The following is an 18,942-nucleotide window of genomic DNA, read 5'->3' on the forward strand; positions in this document are numbered from 1 at the left end:
CACTCCTCTAGATTCTCCTGTCTCTTCAGATTTAGGGGGCGGGGGATCGATCTTATCTGGAATTGAAACATTGAAAGTGGAAGAAGGCCAACAGGTGCAGAGGATGAATTGGACCAGAGATTCATGTGTGGTAGTGCTAGGGCATGAAGGTGATAGTGACATACTGACATACCAAGGATAACAAAAGGGATTTGTGGAATAGGCACACGGTCTGCTGGAGTGCTAGTGCATACTAACCCCACTAAAGGACAATAATGTATACCACTTCATGAGTATATGCAGTCTGTTAGTGCCAATTTCACATGTACAAAATGCTGCTTGCGCACCAGATCAGTAAAATGAACGAATGGCGCAACTTTTTCAAGGAAACTGAACACTGCATAAATGCTGGAGACATACATTACAAAATTGTTGTTCAGAGGGGATATTATAGGAGGATATGCACAAGCCTACAATACAAGCTATGACAACGAACAACAGTAAGAAGGCCCGCTTATGTACAGTTGCAGTGTTTTGCTTCACTGCTTGCCGGTACTTGGTACAGAAGGAAACTGCTGGTTAGAGCTATGTAACGGAACTTTCAGCGTTGATGTATGAGTCCTGTACATGACTGTTCCAAGGTCATCTTGTTATGAAGGCCCCAACCGCGTAGAATTTCCACTCAGTTACTGATTGTTCTCTCTCCAGTCTCCATATTTTGATTGGCTTATATTGTTTTCTTTTTTGCCTTCTAAGGATTTTCCCTGAATTAGCATGTTACTTGCTTATGTTAACCTCCCAACTACACTGTTATCTCGTCCTACTTTTCCTTCTCTGCACAAAAACATACCACAAACACATTTAGAAAAGTCAAGCAAAAGAAAAAGAAAAGTCAACGGAGAAAATTAGAATGCCAATCCATGTCTAGAATGCATATGCTAGAATAAATAAACAAACATTTCAGTAATAATCGAAGTTACAATAGAAAAGAAATCTCTCGTAATTCTTGGTTCTTACTTGTGGTGCGTAAACTACAGTCAAACTTGCTTATGTAGCCAGATCGTGATTCTAGAGTAACTCAAACCAGCTTGATATCCAGGAAAAACATAACAAAAATTATAAGATTGTTCCCAAGTAATTTGCTTGTTTTGGAAGAAACTATACAGTTAAACGGCAAGGAATGTCTATGGTTATCACAACAAATATTAACAATGCCAATTCTGAAGCGAAATCATGCTCTTACAAATACATAAACATTCTTGAATGAACACAAGAGCAAACAGTCTGTTGAAGAATAGAATGCCAGATGTCCTTACAGGATAATTTTGGCTAGTATACTTTCGAGCTCCTTCGCGAGAGGTGGTATGTCGTGCACCAGTGGAGACATGAGATAAGCTCCGGAGAAATACTTCAATGTGATTGTAAATGCTGCAGCATGCAGTAGTACTTAGCACCCAGCACACTATAAGTTGTAATGGAAGCTAACTTTGGGACAAAAATGATTTTGCATCTCTTTCTGGGCCACATAACAATGTTATAGAGAGAAAAGGGGAGGGGGGGGGGGGTTGCTTAAACAGTTCTGTTTGCACAAATTGGCAAGAAATACAAGCCATTTTGAAGGACAATTTTAAACTCAACAGTACAACTGAGGCTTCTTTATCATTCTGATTTCTTGTTTAATTTTTGTCTGATCTTGCTAAACTGTAGCGCTGCATACATGCGGGACAAAAAATTACCTGAGCCGGTGCCTATTACATGTTGAAAAAAAGGCAACAAAACCATACAAAATGCTCCGGATTGCACGGAAAATCTGAAAAGAGTCAAAGTAAGTTTCACAGATATTTTAATGTCTTTTTTGGCCATGTCAACAAATATCTGATACCTGATAAAGAAGATCTTTCCAGAGTGACCCCCAAATGCTAGTTTCAGATGTAAGCCCAGGTGATCTGGGCACAGATCCAACTTGATATAATGCACTTATTGCTGACCAGGTCTGCCTTAGAACACTGACAATATCAACAAAAAGGTCTGCTACAAAACTAGATAGCCCAACGACAAATCGGAAAGGTGTAGCCAGTATCTCTCCAAGGAGCCAAATTACAGGGTACATAATTGCATTTACTGGTGTGAACAGAGAAAAGGGCATCAGAATCAAAACGTCGAGGGAAAAGGAAATAGATGATGTGAGAGGTTACAGCAACCATACCAATGTTAAGCACAGTACTAAAGACAAACCAAAATGGCCAGATAATCATCTGCACTGTATCAGAAACTACACTCCATGACGTCTCCAACGATACCATGACAACTGAGCTCAGATATCCTACTGTCTCAGCACAAAGGTTCCATATTGGCAGGGTAAATTCAAAAAACTCCAAAATTGGTCCCAAAATTGGCTTTGTCAAAACATTAAGAGCAGACTTAGCAGCATTCACAATCTTAAGAGACCATGTAAAAGCCTGCTGGAAGTTATGCAGAAAAAGCATAGTTCCCAGATACTTAAGTCGTGATATCATTTCCCACGTTTCTATCCAGTCAAATAAAGGGCCAAACAATCTTGAGGCAGTTGCCTTCAACATGGGGACATTCTTGTAGAGGTCATAAAATCCTATAAGGACAGTAATTATTGACATCAAGACATACAATGCTCTGGCGAGAGGGCACATCCATGGGCGATATATCTTGCAGAACACTGGATATGACTGAAGAAAGATGACCCATGTAGGAAGGCCATACTCAAGTAACGTTAACAGTCTCACGTCAGAAAGTATAACTTCTTTCAGTCTGAATGGGAGGTCATGATCATTGAAGCGGAAACAGATCAGTACATCCTTATATGTGCTAGGCTCTAACAGAGGCTTAGCACTCTCGTTATCACTGCCACATGATGAACACGACGATGAAGAGTATCTTGGTGAGGTCACAATTTCTGAGTATGATTCTTCAGACATACTACTTCCAGCATAAGATTTTGTTATTTTTCTTCTCTTGTAAGGTCCAGAGCAAGGAGGTGGTGTGCAAGATGAGCATGTGAAACTTGATGACTCTCTGATGCATTGAGCATGACAAGAATCATCATTATCACTCGGTAAACTCTCGCTGTCCCATTCAGTTGTTAAGAAATCTTTCTGAGCATCATAAAACACATCACCTGTACAGTAAGCATATAAGTGGTTTGTACTAGAAGCTATGAAGAAGAGAAGGATAACCATTCATGTTTTTACCATTAGAAGAGATGCTGTTCAAGTAGTCTTGTAAGAGCTGGCATTCAGAGTGATTTCCTGAGAACCAAGAAGTGATTAATGATGAAGCTTGATTGACACTTTCAAATTCCCATCTCTTCATTATTTTAGATTCCACAACCATTGATGTATCGGTCTACAATGATACCAAAAGAAATGAGTTTGTGCCATCCCTAAATGTAAGATTATCAACATTAATACACAATACCTGAAGTTCATTCAAGTAATTGATGCCACGCACGTCAGCCCAGTCTACCTCAAAAATAATAAAACCATATAAAGTTTGATGCAGCTCCTTGTTCAGTAGGCGAGAATCCTTCAACTTATTTACTTGAAGCTTCTTTTCCCGCATGGCCTCATCAATCAAGGAATACCATATAGAAGATTTATTCCACAGGTGGGGGGCAGATATCGGGATTTCTGAGAATACAAGCTTTCCACCAGTTTCATCTTGCTTTCTCCTTGTTCTAGTGTTTGCAAAAGGGGATAGCCTTGACTGGGGCACAAAATAGCAAGAATCAGTTTGTAACAGCGTGGTGCAATGAAATTTAAGCAAGAAAGAGATAATTCCATAGGCAAAGTGGTGCATAAATCAGTAAAAATGACCTTGGTAACCATCAGCTGCCATAGGTGAGCAGGTCTTGTGTCCTGATCTAGCAACCATGGGTGGTTGTCGAGCAATATAAAGAACTTCTTGGTATCAGGGCACAAAAATATAGTCAGTTTTGCAAGATATGACTGTAAATCCCTGCATATAAAAATAGAGCAAACCTTGTTTAGTTATATCTGATGAAAGAAGTTCATTACAGATGGAAATCGAAATTTACTATTGCATACATATACCATCAGGTCACTGGATGAATGTGATAATTGTGTGTCAAAACATAGATTCTAGCATGCATGAGCTAGGATAAACAGTAGCATATGACAAAGATAAACATTGAGATATCAAGACCCAAAAACTAAAGAGATGTAGTTAAAACTGCAAAATGATTAAGGGCACCATTGTGCGCCGTTTTCTACAACATGCAGATCAATGAGCATACTTATGAAAAGATCACAATCACAGCATTAATTCTCGTTTGTTAACAATGGAGCGAGATGGGAAAAATCATATCGAAACATTCAGTTGTGAAATTATCTTGAACCGGAAATATTTTCTAACGTTTTCTATCCTTCAGTCTAATGGAGCTCTCAAGTTCAAATATGAATGAAAGAAATGAAAGTTTCAGTTTTCGGGATATGGATATGCACAAAATGCATATGCTGATCAATCTACAAGAAGGAATGTGACAGGCAACTTAGATGCCAAGGGGGGATTTTGCTGGGACCACGGGATTCAATACGAGTTTACTAGGAATAAATTCCGTGGATGTACATGTTGAAAGAAATGCGATGAATGGTGAAATATCTGATGGATCCAGTGCAGTGTTGATCCTATACCTTTACACTTCAGTCTTTGCTAGACAATTTGACCATCTGTTACCTCAAATAGCAACATTTCCAACAGTGGATTTCCTTTTCATCTGACTACCATGTAACTGCCAGAACAGTGGATTCCCATTGAAGCGTTTAGCAGGAATCAAAACATTTGGAGAAGACAATTCAACTACGCACTCCCCATTTGTGATAATTCGAAAAACAGTATGCTAGAACTTTCTTCTCCAAGCAATACAAACAAGCAAGTCACTTCTTTGAGGTTCATGCAATTTCTGTCACGGACTAGGCCTTGCCATTGGGTTTCCTTACTGGACAAATGGTCGGCCCATGGCCCAACCAGAGGAACGGGGACATCTACAAGAAGGAACCCAGGAGCCATGGAGGAAAGGGAACGAACCAAACCGCCGGAAACACGTACCCGATTTGCAAGCTGGTGAGCGGGAAGAAATGCCGCTTCTCGCTGTGCCGCATCATTTCGCCACCGCGTTGTCCTTCCCCACCCTGAGAAACGCCAAATTTCCACATCAAACGGCAGATCAGACGCCGGAGACTCGAAATCCAAACGCGAATCGAGCAAAATCCAATAGGTTCCTCCTCGAATACCTGCATCGAGGTCAGCGGCGTCCTCCCATGGCGTCGTGCTTATCCGCATGCCAAGGCGGCAGAGCCCGGCGTTAATGCCCCCGCGCGGGCGGTAATAAAGCCACCGCTCTCCCCCCCCCCCCCCAACCTCCTACGCGAGAGGCACCAATCACCAATGGCTCCCTAGAAACCACCACCTCGCTTTCCACCGCGCGGTCCGGTGCTCCGCCGGCGCCGCGGCAGGTAGGAGACCAGAGGCGGCGACCGGATCGCGGCGCGTCGCCCCCGCGGGACAAGGCAGGCAGGCAGGCAGCCAACCAACCAACGGCGGGCGCTGTCCTCAGAGACACACGGTGCGGCCGTGGCAGCCTTCGCTTCGCGCTGGGTAACTTCTGCGCCCGAGGCGGTTCGGATATTTAGCTCCTTATGACATGTGGGGACGTGGCTGCGTGGGTCCTACGTGTCAGTGCCCTCCGGTTTGTTTAACCAAGGCGGGTGCGTTCGGTGTGGGGTGATGCTGATGGCGCGAAGGCTGGCGAACCGCGTTACTGCAGGTGGGCCCGCGGATCCTGCTCGCCCGCCCCACAAGGCAGCGTGATGCGCCTCCAAAGCTGTCGTCATCTCCTTTGGCACATCTGCTTGCCGCGCATCGAAGCAAGGGACCGCTACGCGCTCGGGTGCTTCTCCGATGACGTGTGGGTCCACAAATGTGGGGACCACCTGTCAATGGTTAATGGCTGGGTCAGATGAGAGGTGATATAAAGCCGCTGCTGGGTAGGCCGCGATCCTCTGCGTCGTAGAGCCATGCGGTTAACATGTGCGGGTTTTGTTTCCTGACACGTGTCCTGATTATTTTCGAGATGGGAATTTCGGCACGAGGACGTGGGTGCGTGGTGTTCGGACAAGTGCACGGCGGCTCGGAATACCAGGGGGGCACGCAAGTCGACGGAACGGCGTGCGCGTGACGCCTCGAGCAACGTGTAACGGATTTGTTGCAGACGAAATTATTGGCATGCATGCTCCTCTTGTTCAGAAGCAGTCAATGATCGTGGGCCTAATTATGTACAGCTCACGCGGTATGGAACTTAGCCAATTCTAGCGGCGTCTTTATTAGTAGAGCACTACAGAGATGTGGGCAGACTTTAGCGTTCGAAAAGCACTCCAGTGGAGCCCGTTTCAGCATTAATAGTGATGCGGACGTGACAAAAAAAAAAAAAACGGGAGATGAACGGTAAACTTGCAGATTCTCTTCCAATTCCAACTCTATCATTATTTATAAGTATATTGATGGATTGGATGAAAGAAAGAGGCTAATAGAAGGTAAAAAATAGATAATTATTAGAGATGAAAAAAATAGTGAATGATGTAATAGTGTTAGAGAATATTATAATAATATTATAGGGAACGAATTTTTAAGTATATGTAGAAAATTGTATAAGACTAAAAAAGACTATAAAATCTACCGTAAATGTAAGAATATATGTTGATGAATGAGTAGGTTATTGTAGCCTAAATTGAATTTTTCTTTCATATTTAATCAGAAAAATATATAAGTAAGGTATCTTGAATGTTACCACTAGACGCGTAAAACAACGAAACAAGAACTGAAGTATCCCGACCAATGTCACGCGCATTGGTGTAGAGGAGATAGTTGATCTTGTCACGAACTGAACGTATCATCTTCGCGTCCTTATCACCGATCAGCACCGTAGCAACAATTCTAGCACTCTTATGGTATCCACATGTTCACAGTGAAAGCGATGTGCGTCGATGTGCTAGCACCGCCCTCGGCTAGGGTTTCATGGGAAGGTTGGGTGGACGTGGCAGTCAGGGTTTTGAGGTGAAAGGATTGACTGACCCATAGCATCATGCCTTCACTTATATAGAGCCTCGGTGGGCTACCATGTTGAAAGCATATTATGATTTTAAATTCTCACAGATCATTATTTGTGTATCCCACGTATGGATTCAAATCGAATTAGTGTTCCAACTCGTTAATTATGTGACCGGTTAGATTCATATATCAACCACAGCGACTCGAAACACTTTTCATACCACAAGTCAATAGTAGTAACTAGCATGATATATTGACTTCCGAACATTCATAAAGATCATATAAACTGGACCTTGATATACCCATATAACAATCCCTTTACCTCACATTATTAGTCAAGTTCAAGGCAGAGATGCATACTATCATTGTGATAGTTCGACCATTCACTCGATCTTGTAACTCATGATTACTATCTCTGTTCTTTTTTAGCTTTCAGCATAAAGAACAATGTTGCAATAAATTCTTTTATGCATTACATGTTTACCCCTCTTGATTTCTCCCACATTCAATCAATGGCACATAAGCAACTAATTCACCATACTCATTGAATTAAAACTTAACTTTCCAATAGACTTTAATATAGACGCTATAGTAAAATAACACATTGAAAATCTAAAACGACATCTATTTGAGAACAAATGTAGTAATTATTTAATCATATTCATATAGCCATGCACTTCCTTAATCCAACTACATTAAGAAGTTATGTCTCTTGTTATCTAGGTAGAGAAAATTTCATCTTGATTGTTCACACGCTACATCATGTTTCGTAGCATACTTGAAAACTATATTTATAACTGCCCAATTATGGAGTAGCGTTTGACAACACTGGAGTATGATACTACATATTATGAGGATCAGTGATGATCTTAGGCCTAAGAATTCTGCAGGTATACCATATGAGACAACTCAGGGCTACTTCGACGACAGGTTCCATGACCACTTCGAACATGACATCTACATGAAGCCCGACAAGTTGACGGAGGTTACTTAATTTTTGATGATGAATTTTGGCTACTGAGCCCTGGAGCTCGAAGGTAAAGATGATTACTCACTTGATTATACCGCTAGTAGATAAACTTGTGGCCTCAGATTTCAATGGCTTTTAACATCGAGTAGTCGTCAATATAGAGAAGAAGATTTCGAATGATGAACCTCACTTCTTGAATTACAACATATCTACAGATGAAGAAGATATGCAAGACTACGGTGTCAATGCACTCTTTGTTGATGAATAGGAGGACCTAGCGATGGTTAGTCCCGACTATGAGAATCTCGTTGCAAGTAGCATTGATAACGAGGCATGACAAGTTCAGTCAAGTCCATCAAAACACCTCCACACTAGCATATGTTCGAGATGAGCACGAACATTGTGGGAATCGCCAGATGCCGTCTGGCTAAATAATTTTTGGCTCATTGGACCGACAAGATAGCAAATGTTAGTTTATTTACGATACTGCTCAATACCTATAAGGCGCAAAACCCTACGCTCCATTCTGACTCAAGGGATATTGAATACTCTAGAGGGGCACGTTGGTTACAAGGCATTGTTGGGGTTATCACCGATGCACAACACGAGGCAAAGGCCTCCAACCCGGCAAGATCTACCACTCCGAAACAGTTCCGACCAAGTTTTCCCAGGTCGGTAGAGAGAGCTATATTATCCTATGAAAGGATGCACGCCTGTGACCAGCGAGCATGCCGTACAATGCCTCCTAGAAATCACCATTTGCGAGATCTACGCCGCAACATTGATGAACTTCACAAAAGGGTGGAACATCGAGATAGATCTCCCATAAGAGCTAGATCAAGTTCCGATAATCATGCCAATATGATTTCTGAGGGCCAGGGCTATGTCTCCAACCACAAGAGAAGCACTACGGTGGATATCATGTGTCGAGCTTTCATCGAGCAGTATGCTGGCCAGATAGATTATGACCTGACACGCTGGAGAAGTACAATGTAATCTCTAGTCCATTAGAATTTTTCAAGATCTATACAACAATTATCCTAGTGATCGGAGGGGATCGAAGAGGGTGTGTCAAAAAGGGAGTGAGGGGAGAGAAGTAGAGGATGGATAGAAGCAAAAACCACATATTGAGATACACAACAGATTCAATCCACGGTTAGATTCATCTGACAAGAGTTTTAGAATCTAGAATATGAGAGAACTCATCAAGATTTATAAGAGTAGTCATAGACATACTCCTATTATAATTGTCTTCTTCTGAGATTAATCAAGACACCACCGGATATAGCTCTATTATCTTAAGGGAGACACAAACCTATATAAAATCTCATATATTTCTCTTTGACACACATAGTTGGTGAACAAGTATCTCTACTGTAAATAAATAACTTTGTTAATTGTCGATAACATTGTTTAAAAGCATATAAGTGTAAATATAATATAATTATCTCTAGGACATATCACAAGAGGAAATACGAAATTCCCATTTCTCACTGACGTAAAGCCAATCATTTCTCCCTAAACAAGACTTATCACAGTTTTAACCTCAAGCAATGAATTTCCACGAACTTATATCCAGCATGGTACCATAGGGTGCGAACCGGCTGGAACAGCACGCATAGAGCCTTTTCAGCCGCATGCCAGCAGCATGATTGAAATCCTCAGGAAACAACATCAACATGATTGAAGCATCCATGATGACTCCTAGGATAATTGAACCTTATGTTTCTCTTTATCATATCATGCATGCTAAGAAAATACCAAATGGTTTATTAAGGTCCAAACTGACATGTTAATGTTGTTTGGTCTTTTGATAGAGAAAGAGGATTTGATTGATCCCTAGCTTTGCATGCTGCACATGGCGTATCTGGCGTCAAATCCCGGAGGCATATCCGGCTGGACCAGACCCCCGGAGAAACCCTCAACCAAATGTTAGCCCAGCCCAAGCCAAAACATGCCACATGTATTCGACCCGTTGTTTTTTATTTTGTTTTTTTAATTTAGCAATTTTATGTATCCGTTTGAAAAAAATAGTAACTATAGACATCTGCCGTCCATTGTTAGGATTTTTTTTATTTTTTATTGTATAAGTAACTTTTTTAGCTAAAATTTTTGTGTGAGCTAGATGATAGTATCCTCTATATTATATTTTAAAAAAAAATCATAACCTTTTGTATAGTATTTTAAATTTTGATGAACGAGGTGTATTTTTATTTTCCAACATGTGACATACGTCTATTTATATTATTTTTTCAAATGGATGTCTAAAATTACTAAATTTGAAATTTTAAAATATAAAAATAAAAAACTCCCAACCCGTTCTGCATTGCGGGAATGCCGGCCCAATTGCCTTCTTGCTTGAACCTGAAATAACCCAACCCAACGCTTCGCCTTCGCCTTTAAGTCAGTTCTCGCCGATAAATACCCCTCTCCCAGCAACCGTAGCGCCTCCCCGCCCCGCCTCTGTGCCCAACTTCGTCGACGCTGAGGCCTCAACTCGACTCGACTCTCGAGGGTTCTGCCACGTGCAGCCACGTTCACACCAACGTCTCTGTGCTTCACGACCCGAGAGGAGGGCTTGAAACCCTAGATGCCACCCCCACAATGCCTCGCCGCAGCCAGGAGGAGGAGGAATGGACCGGGATCCCTGACTTCGTCACTGACGCATGGGCTCGGCCCCATGCGTCAGTGACCAACGATGAAATCAGGGGATCCAGGTCAAGGAGGAATATGATATGGATGAGGAAGAAGAGGAGGAGGAGGAGAGGGACGGAAAGAGATCGCGCGGTGGTGGCCACGGTCGTGTGGCGTCAAGAGCTTCATCAACGACGCGGTCAGCGAGGACGAGGAGGACGAGGAGGATGCAAATGACGATGAGGTTAGGGGGTGGAGGCCGAGGCCATGGCCGTGGCTCCAAGAGGAGGCGGTCATCAATCCTGATCGACGACATGGCTCAGGTCGACCACGACGGAGAGGATGATGATGATGGCGGAGAGTTCGAGCCAGGTGAGTCGCTGATTGCCCTATGGATTGTGTCCCAATCGTGGTAGAATCGTTCGATTGGTTCCCGTATCCGTATTTACGTAAGTTACCGTGAAATTAGCGAAATTCGACCCATTGCGTTTATGCGCTATCCTGCATTGGGTCATAGCTGACGATTTCAATGCGTTCTTCTCTGGACTAGCTTGAACCTTGATAGAATCGTTTGTTAATTTTCTCTTACATTTAGGAGTTGCCAGTCCTGTTTGAAATGGTGAGGATGGTGCATTACTTAATTGGGTCGTTGGTTCAGGTTTGATCCTGTGTCGTTGTAAAACTTGTGATTGGGCTATATGTCTCATAAGGGTCACATTACGTGGTGATGACTTCTGCAGAGCTTTGCCTTTCTTCTGCGAACCATCAAGGGACTATAGAGACAATTTAATTCCTGGATCAAAGACTCACCTTTTGTCACTATGATGATGGAAATAATCATATTCATAGGAACTATGTGTTTTTTTTGGTAGTAGCATCCATTAACTCTGTTATTGTAATACCCTAGGACCTCCACAAGCCCAGAATACCACCAAACCAATCTACAAGACCGCCAACCTTAAAAGAAAATTTTAGCAACACCTCCCCTTATTAAGGAACAAGCCCTCAATCATATTTCTATGTCACAATGAGGCATATATACAACACAATAACTAAGAGGAATTAAACTGACACTACAACCAAAAGGATAACAAGTAGAGTTGACATGTGCAAAAGTTGTGCTACTGTCCATCCGTCCATCCTGCATGCTTGACGTCACCTCTACGCACACCTAAAAAGATAGTAAGGGTGAGATTTAAAAATCTCAGCAATTGAATTGTTTTAACAAGCTATTTAGCAATAATTGATTAAACATTCATCTTTAACAAAAGTATTACATTGAACATGTTAACAATATCTAAAAAACAGGATTAAGCATGACAATAACATCAACCACGAGCTATCCTCCACTAGCTATGATCCGTCATCACAATACCATTCAAAATAGTAGTAAAAACTTCCTTGCAATATGAAGAGACAACATCGATGTATTAAAGTAAAGACATCCACATGAATGCATATGTATGTTCATGACATGTTGTTTCTCACCCTTATTCTTTCTCGGGTAACATAAGGGTGTACACCATATCTCTTCTCAAATAACATACGGTGTTACACCAGTACGGTCACAGCTATAAGACAACAACAAAACTTACAATACAAGATGCCATATTTATGATATGTTTCATGCATAGCCAACCACATAACTTCCAATATATGCTTAATACTTCAAAAATTACATATTATAGTAAGTGAACAACTTCAAAGCGACAAATCTCACAAACTTCAGAAATGTAAAAATTAAGACAACAAGCTCATGCGTAATTGAAAGACAACTTCCAACATAAGCATATATTTCGTGTTTTGCATACAATGAACATGAACAACTATAATAAATAAGACATATCTCACTTTACCTCATAAACTAGGGAAAACATCCAATCTTCAAAAGCCAGAAAGTAAGTTATATGCTCACATTTAATTTAATAAATTATTAGTAAGTACGGAAATTAAAAGATAGAGTTAACCAAATAACAAGTTAAAGCGTAGTCATCCGCTGCATTCACTTAACTTTACCGACGATGAAGGCGGGAACTAGGTGCGTCCCGAAGCGGCACCACCTGAACAAGTGTATAATTAGCACCAAACGCTACAACAACGAAGCAAAAGGAGACACGCTCCTACACCCAGGAACCCCACGTACAAAGTGATAACAAAAACGTCAGAGAAACACCTACCGCTTGACTAGCTCGACGAATGACCACATTGTATTACACCCAAACCACTCATCCAAAAAACGAGAAGAGAATTACGGAGGATAATAGAGCTCAACGAACAAGACCATGCCAACAGAAAGGTATCGACAAGACCTACATCTTTTTCCATAACTATATGATCGAATTCAACACCAATTAGACCTCAATTTCAAAATAACCAATTGCACGCTAAGCGGACCATCAAAACACTAATCCGACGACGAAATCGATCGTTTTCACCTATCTACAAGCATCTAAGGACTACGAAAAGGTCACCTTCACGATGAGGAACTTGAATCGACGACAGATCCGACGATTTCCCGTGAAAGCTCCTCCTCCTTCTTCTCTTATTTTCTCCTCTTCTCCCGTTCCTTTCTTCTTCTTCCTTTCCTCCTTCTTCTTCTTCTTCTTCTTCCTTCCTTCCTTCCTTCTTTCCCTTTCTCTTCTTTTTCTTTCTTTCTTTTCTTCCTTCTTCATTTATTTTCCTTCCTCTTCTTGATCAGTCGACCCTCTCTGCTCCTCTCCACGCCCCTTGCACCACACCCCCTCCTCGGCCTTGGCCGACCAGCGACCGAGCGCAGTAGGGCGGCGGTCGAGCGTGGTAGGGTGGCCAGGGCGGTGTGGAGGTCGGCAAGCATCACCGGCGGTGGGGCGGCACAGCTGGCGGGGCGAATGTGTAGGGTTAGGGAGGGGCAGTCAGGAGAGGCGTCGGGAGAATGAGTGGGATCGGGTTGAGGACCGATCTCCGATCTTATTTTTTATTTTTCTTGTATCCAACGGTCTAGTTTTATTGGGCCTGCTACAGATTCATCAGGTGTTCAAACGGAATGTTTGATAGAAAAACGGAATCGTCTCGACGAGTCTACACATCCGTGGTCTCCGATCGTCCATTCGAATAATGGTTCAAAAGGTTAAAATTTGTACTCCTCGTAGGTCTAACAATCGACATATGAATTTTGCATTTTCGAGTATTACAGTTATTACTAGTTCACTCTTTGTTTCAAACGGGTGGTGCTCAATTGGAGGATACAAATGTTATACTTAATCGATTGCTAAATTGCAGTTTTATTAATTTAATGGACTAACCGTTGGTCATGGATGATGTGCCTGTCCCTTCCTGTGATGAAATAAAAAAACATCACATTTCCTTTGGGGTTTGCAACAATTTTCATGTTGCAACTCAGTATAGCTATTTTGGTGTTGAATTGTAATAAGGGAAAGCAAGGTCAAGGAATCAAGTGTGTTAATACTGTGACTTGTGCTTACTTTTTGTCAGGCTTTATTGATGATGCTCGGGTTGACTTCGGTGACGAGAATGTGGGAGTAGCTCTCTACCTCTGATATGGATTGGCTAGGGATAGATGGGATAGCAGGAGAAACCGGTTAGTCGCCCTCTCTCTGGAGGCTCTGACTGCGTTTAAGATTCTTGCTTGCTATAATAGATGATATGTCCTCCTTTATATAGGAGCCAGCTCTAACAATCTAACTAATCAATCTTATCTCTAAGACTTATCGCTAACTAATCTAATATTTATCTCTAATCTGGTGCTACAGTACCGAACAGTAATTCTAGCACTAACTAACTAACAAACTATATTTCAGGCCCAAGACCCAGCCCATAACATTTATTCCTTTCTATTGCGCCACATCAACCTCATTCTGGCTCTATGAGGGATGAAGAAAAGGACATAGCAGAGTTTGTGAGGCGACTGCAAAATAGATATGAAACATCATCACATTTTGATTATGATGAAGAAGTAAAATGAGTTTGAACAACAAGCTCTCTTACCATCAGTGAAGGATCCAAAACTTTGGATGGTGAAATGTGTGGTAGGCTAGCTGCAACTTCAAGGCAATTTACTTGTAGGCTAGCTGCAACTTTATTCTTTGTACATTTGAATATCACTGATATCTAATCATGACTTCTGATCGGCATGAGCGGGAGACAGCGGTTTGTCTAATGCAAAAGTTCATTGACAGGCCAGATCTCCAGATAAAATCCGTTGTTGCATTAGAACACCTAAAGAATTACATTTACGTTGAAGCAGAGAAAGAAGCCCATGTCAAGGAGGTAAGCGGGTTCTTGACTTGACATTTTTATTCATATTGATACGGGGTGTTAATTAAACTTAATTTCAGATTTGACATTTTTATTCATATTGATACGGCGTGTTAAGTAAACTTAATTTCAGGCTTGCAATGGTTTGCGGAACATATTCGCTTCAGCAAAATTAACTTTAGTTCCTATTAGAGAAATGGCTGAAGTCCGTTCTGTTGAGAGCAAATCTGTTGATCTCTCGAAGGACTCGTGGGTACGGATGAAGCTTGGTGTATATAAGGGTGATCTTGCTAAGGTATGGTCATTTTTGCTGCCTCCATCAACATACTTTCTCCATATATTGATTGGGCTACCTTCAGCTTTTTTTTTTTTTTTTTTTTTTGGGATAAAGACTACCTTCAGGTTGTTGATGTTGACAATGTACGCCAAAGGGTTACTGTGAAGCTCATTCCTAGAATAGATTTGCAAGTGCTGGCAAATAAACTGGTAAGTTATTTCGTACTTCCTTCAAATCTGAGTTCTTCTGCGAATGCAGTAGCTTATTTTTTTAGGTTGGTATATGGCTTTGCCGTTTGAAATTTAGCTTCAGGGTTCCTTCTCATGAGATTCACAGATGAGTTTTCTTGCACTAGGAATTAGAGGCCTTTTACCTATTGGAGGACTTTCTTATTTATAGCTTATCTGCTGGATAAATGTTGCTTTTTCTTTGTCATGCTCCTTCTTGTGATGGCTTGGCTTGATGAATATTTGATGTTTTCAGGATGGACGTGAGGTTGCAAAGAAGTCTTTCGTTCCACCACCAAGGTTCTTCAATGTTGATGAGGCGAGGTGCTTTTTCATCCCTTTCTCATCCAAGAGTGTTTTGTATTTATTGATTTTGCTATTATTTACTAATTCCGATGAAAACAGGGAGATGAACATTTGTGTCGACAGAAGGAGGAATAGAGATTCCGGGGAATACTTTGATGTTGTTGATGGTTTAATGTTCAAAGATGGTTTCTTGTACAAAACATTATCTATAAAATCAATCAGCACGCAGAATATTCAGCCATCATTTGATGAATTGGAGAAATTTTTTTAAAAAATGGTGATGACATGAATGAGGATGTGGCTAGCTTGTCCACTCTGTTTGCAAATAGGAAAAAAGGGCCACTTCATGAAAGGTGATGCTGTAATTGTTATCAAAGGTGATCTCAAGAAGTTAAAGGGTTTTGTTGAGAAAGTAGAGGATGGTACCGTTCACATTCAACCAAAACTATCTGGGCTTCCGGTAATTACTTGCAAACTGAAATTACTATATTATATTTGATCTAATTATAATCTTTTGATCAAAATTTACCTAGGGAACTGATAAATCTCGCCATAACTGCAGAAAACACTGGTCTTCAGTGAGAAGGATCTCTGCAAATATTTCAATCCTGGAGACCATGTAAAAGTCGTATCTGGTGTTGAAGAAGGTGCGACAGGCATGGCTGTTAAAGTGGAAGGGCATGTTTTGATCATTTTATCAGACACTACTAAAGAACATGTGAGCTATTTTCTGTCCATATATGTGTTAGTAAATGCTTAGTGCAAACATTTTTTTTGTATGATTTAACTTTCTACAGTCTGCGTGACTGCAGATCCGTGTGTTTGTGAACCAGAATTGGCGATTATGAATTGCACGATCTTGTTCTTATTAAGCCTAAATTACTAGCGATCCATACTTGATCCTGATTGTGTCTAACTGGCTATGACTAACTTGTTCCTCTTGTTCACTTTTCAGTAATTTATCATTTGGTATCATTATAAGGGTGGAAAGTGAAGCATTTCAAGCAAGTAGGTTCTGTCTATCTTTTACCAGAGATTGTTAACGTTTAATTTACTATATTGACCTTAGTATATATTTAGGTTCTGGTGGGAGTGCCTGAAAAACCTAAACTGGTGCTTGTGAAACTGAGAGAAATAAAAAGCAAGATTGATCGGTGCACATCTGCGAGAGATCGGTCCAGTAATGTTATGTCAACTAAGGATTTTGTGAGAGTCATTGAAGGAGCATGTAAGGTGTGTCCAACTACACATGATCTAGTATGTTTCAATTGTTTCTGTCAGAAGAATAGAAGATATGCTTGCTTTGTGATCTCAATATCTATTCTCTTTTTTTTTTTGTCACAACAAGGAAAGCAAGATCCTGTGGAACATATACACAGAGGCATACTTTTTATCTATGATCGCCACTACCTTGAACATTCAGGATCTATCTGTGCAAAAGCACAATATTGTCTCCTTGTTGGGGGGTCAACCGGCAGCCACCGTGGGAATGTATGTGATAATATATTTTAATTTATCTGCATTGATAATTTTAAAATATTGTGTCTGACCATGCCATTTGCATATGTCATGCAGGCTATGGATACAGCTGATGTAACGTCCCGAGTTTTAGAATTTAGATTTTAGCAAAATTTAATTTTTTTTAAAAAAATCTAATTATTTAAAACAACATAAAATCAATGAAATATACATTTGAATATATACATACATGTGTGTGTATACACACATGTATGTATATATTCAAATATATTGTTTTGGTTAAGTATTTCAAAGAGCCCCAAATTAATTTATAAATTAAACCCTGCAAAGAGATGATCATATGCATTTTTGGTTTAATATTATTTTTTCCTTGAGTGGAGATTTGAATCTGAATGTCTCTCAAATTCAAATCTATTTCTTAGATTTAATTCAAATATTTTGATTTCAAATCCATCATCCAAAACCTAATTCAAATAAAATTATTTGAATTTTACCAAATCCAAATTCAAATAAATCTATTTGAATTTATCCTAATCAATTCCCATTCCATTTTTTTCTTCACGGGCCGCCTTCTTTTCTTTTCCCTTGTGCAACCCAGCTGCACTGCCCAACCGAGTCGGCTCCCTCTCTCCACCCTGTTGCACGCGTGGACCGCCGCGACACCCATATGGCCCGCCGCACAGGCGCGCGAGCGCAGCCCAGCCACGCCGCTCTTCTCCCTCCTCCAGCTCGCCGCCACACTGCTCCTAGCCGCCGCCGCTTTCCTGGCACATTCAAAGCACGACAACTTGCCGACTGCCCATTCTCCTCTCTCTGTTCTCACAAGTGCGCAACTCTAGGCAACACACTAACAGCGGCGATTTCGGTGGCCGTTTTCCCCCGTTGGATGGTCCCCGCACAGCCACACGCCGTAGGAAATCCGGTAGGCGCCATCGCGTTGTTCGACCAAGAAGACACCCCCGGAGTTGGTCCTGGCGAAGGTTCAGGCAACGCTCCAAGCCCATATGTACCTTCAACACCTATTGGTCAGCCAATGACCCCAGATTATGCCTCCTACTTGCCCGGTACTCCTGGTGGCCAGCCTATGACTCCAGGCCTTCCAAGGGATGTTGGAATGGATGTAATGTCTCGTGTAAAAGGTTCTTCCTTGTCCTTCTGTATTGTTGCATTTGCAACGAAAACCATTCCGGATTGGGTTGGATCGAAGCAATCAACCAATCAATCTGGATGCACACATCTGAATTCTTCCTGTCAAAATGCGCAGGTGGAGAAACCGAGGGCAAATGGCATTTACCAGATGTTTTGGTCAATGTCTCCAGGGACGGTGGTGGTGATACCAATTGTGTGGTGAAGGAAGTGCTCCTGGTACGTATTTACATCGATTACGAGTGGCTGTGGAGCTTGTTTTCCCCATGTTATCATTTACTTCCCTGTGCTAACATCTTTGAGAATCTAAACTTCCTGGATGGATCATGTCTTGTTGCCCTTGGGTCTCTGGGCAGCGGAGATGAAGTGATTGCTACCCCAAACGAGCTAGAGGTCGTCAGGCCGAAGAAAAACGAGAGGCTCAAGATAATGAATGGCTCCATGCGTGGAGTTACGGGAAAACTGATAGGAGCTGATGGATCTGATGGCATCGTGAGGGTGGAAGGTAGTTTAGAGGTGAAAATAGTGGACATGGTGATTCTGGGCAAAGTGGCTGCTTGAGGACGCTGTGC

General features: G+C 41.5%; 1 protein-coding gene and 1 pseudogene across 2 annotated transcripts; one reads left to right on the top strand and one right to left on the bottom strand.

Annotated features, from left to right (window-relative positions):
* Positions 1–334: 334 nt before the first annotated feature.
* LOC133919897 (uncharacterized) lies at positions 335–5,618 on the bottom strand. 2 transcript variants are annotated; one of them, XM_062364453.1, is made up of 10 exons: positions 5,265–5,618; positions 5,080–5,162; positions 3,828–3,969; positions 3,430–3,717; positions 3,204–3,357; positions 2,186–3,130; positions 1,862–2,100; positions 1,716–1,789; positions 1,296–1,407; positions 335–813 (listed from the first exon to the last, which is right to left on the bottom strand). In XM_062364453.1, exons 1-10 carry the CDS (start codon positions 5,268–5,270, stop codon positions 790–792), a joined length of 2,067 nt encoding a protein of 688 aa, XP_062220437.1. In that variant the 5' UTR covers positions 5,271–5,618; the 3' UTR covers positions 335–789. The 2 variants fall into 2 exon arrangements, with proteins under 2 accessions (XP_062220437.1, XP_062220438.1); XM_062364454.1 differs by lacking the exons at positions 5,080–5,162; positions 5,265–5,618 and adding an exon at positions 4,665–5,055.
* Positions 5,619–14,543: 8,925 nt separating this feature from the next.
* LOC133918111 (putative transcription elongation factor SPT5 homolog 1) lies at positions 14,544–18,931 on the top strand (annotated as a pseudogene).
* Positions 18,932–18,942: the final 11 nt, after the last annotated feature.

This window comes from Phragmites australis, chromosome 5 (genome assembly GCF_958298935.1).
Source record: "Phragmites australis chromosome 5, lpPhrAust1.1, whole genome shotgun sequence".
Classification (NCBI taxonomy): Eukaryota; Viridiplantae; Streptophyta; class Magnoliopsida; order Poales; family Poaceae; genus Phragmites; species Phragmites australis.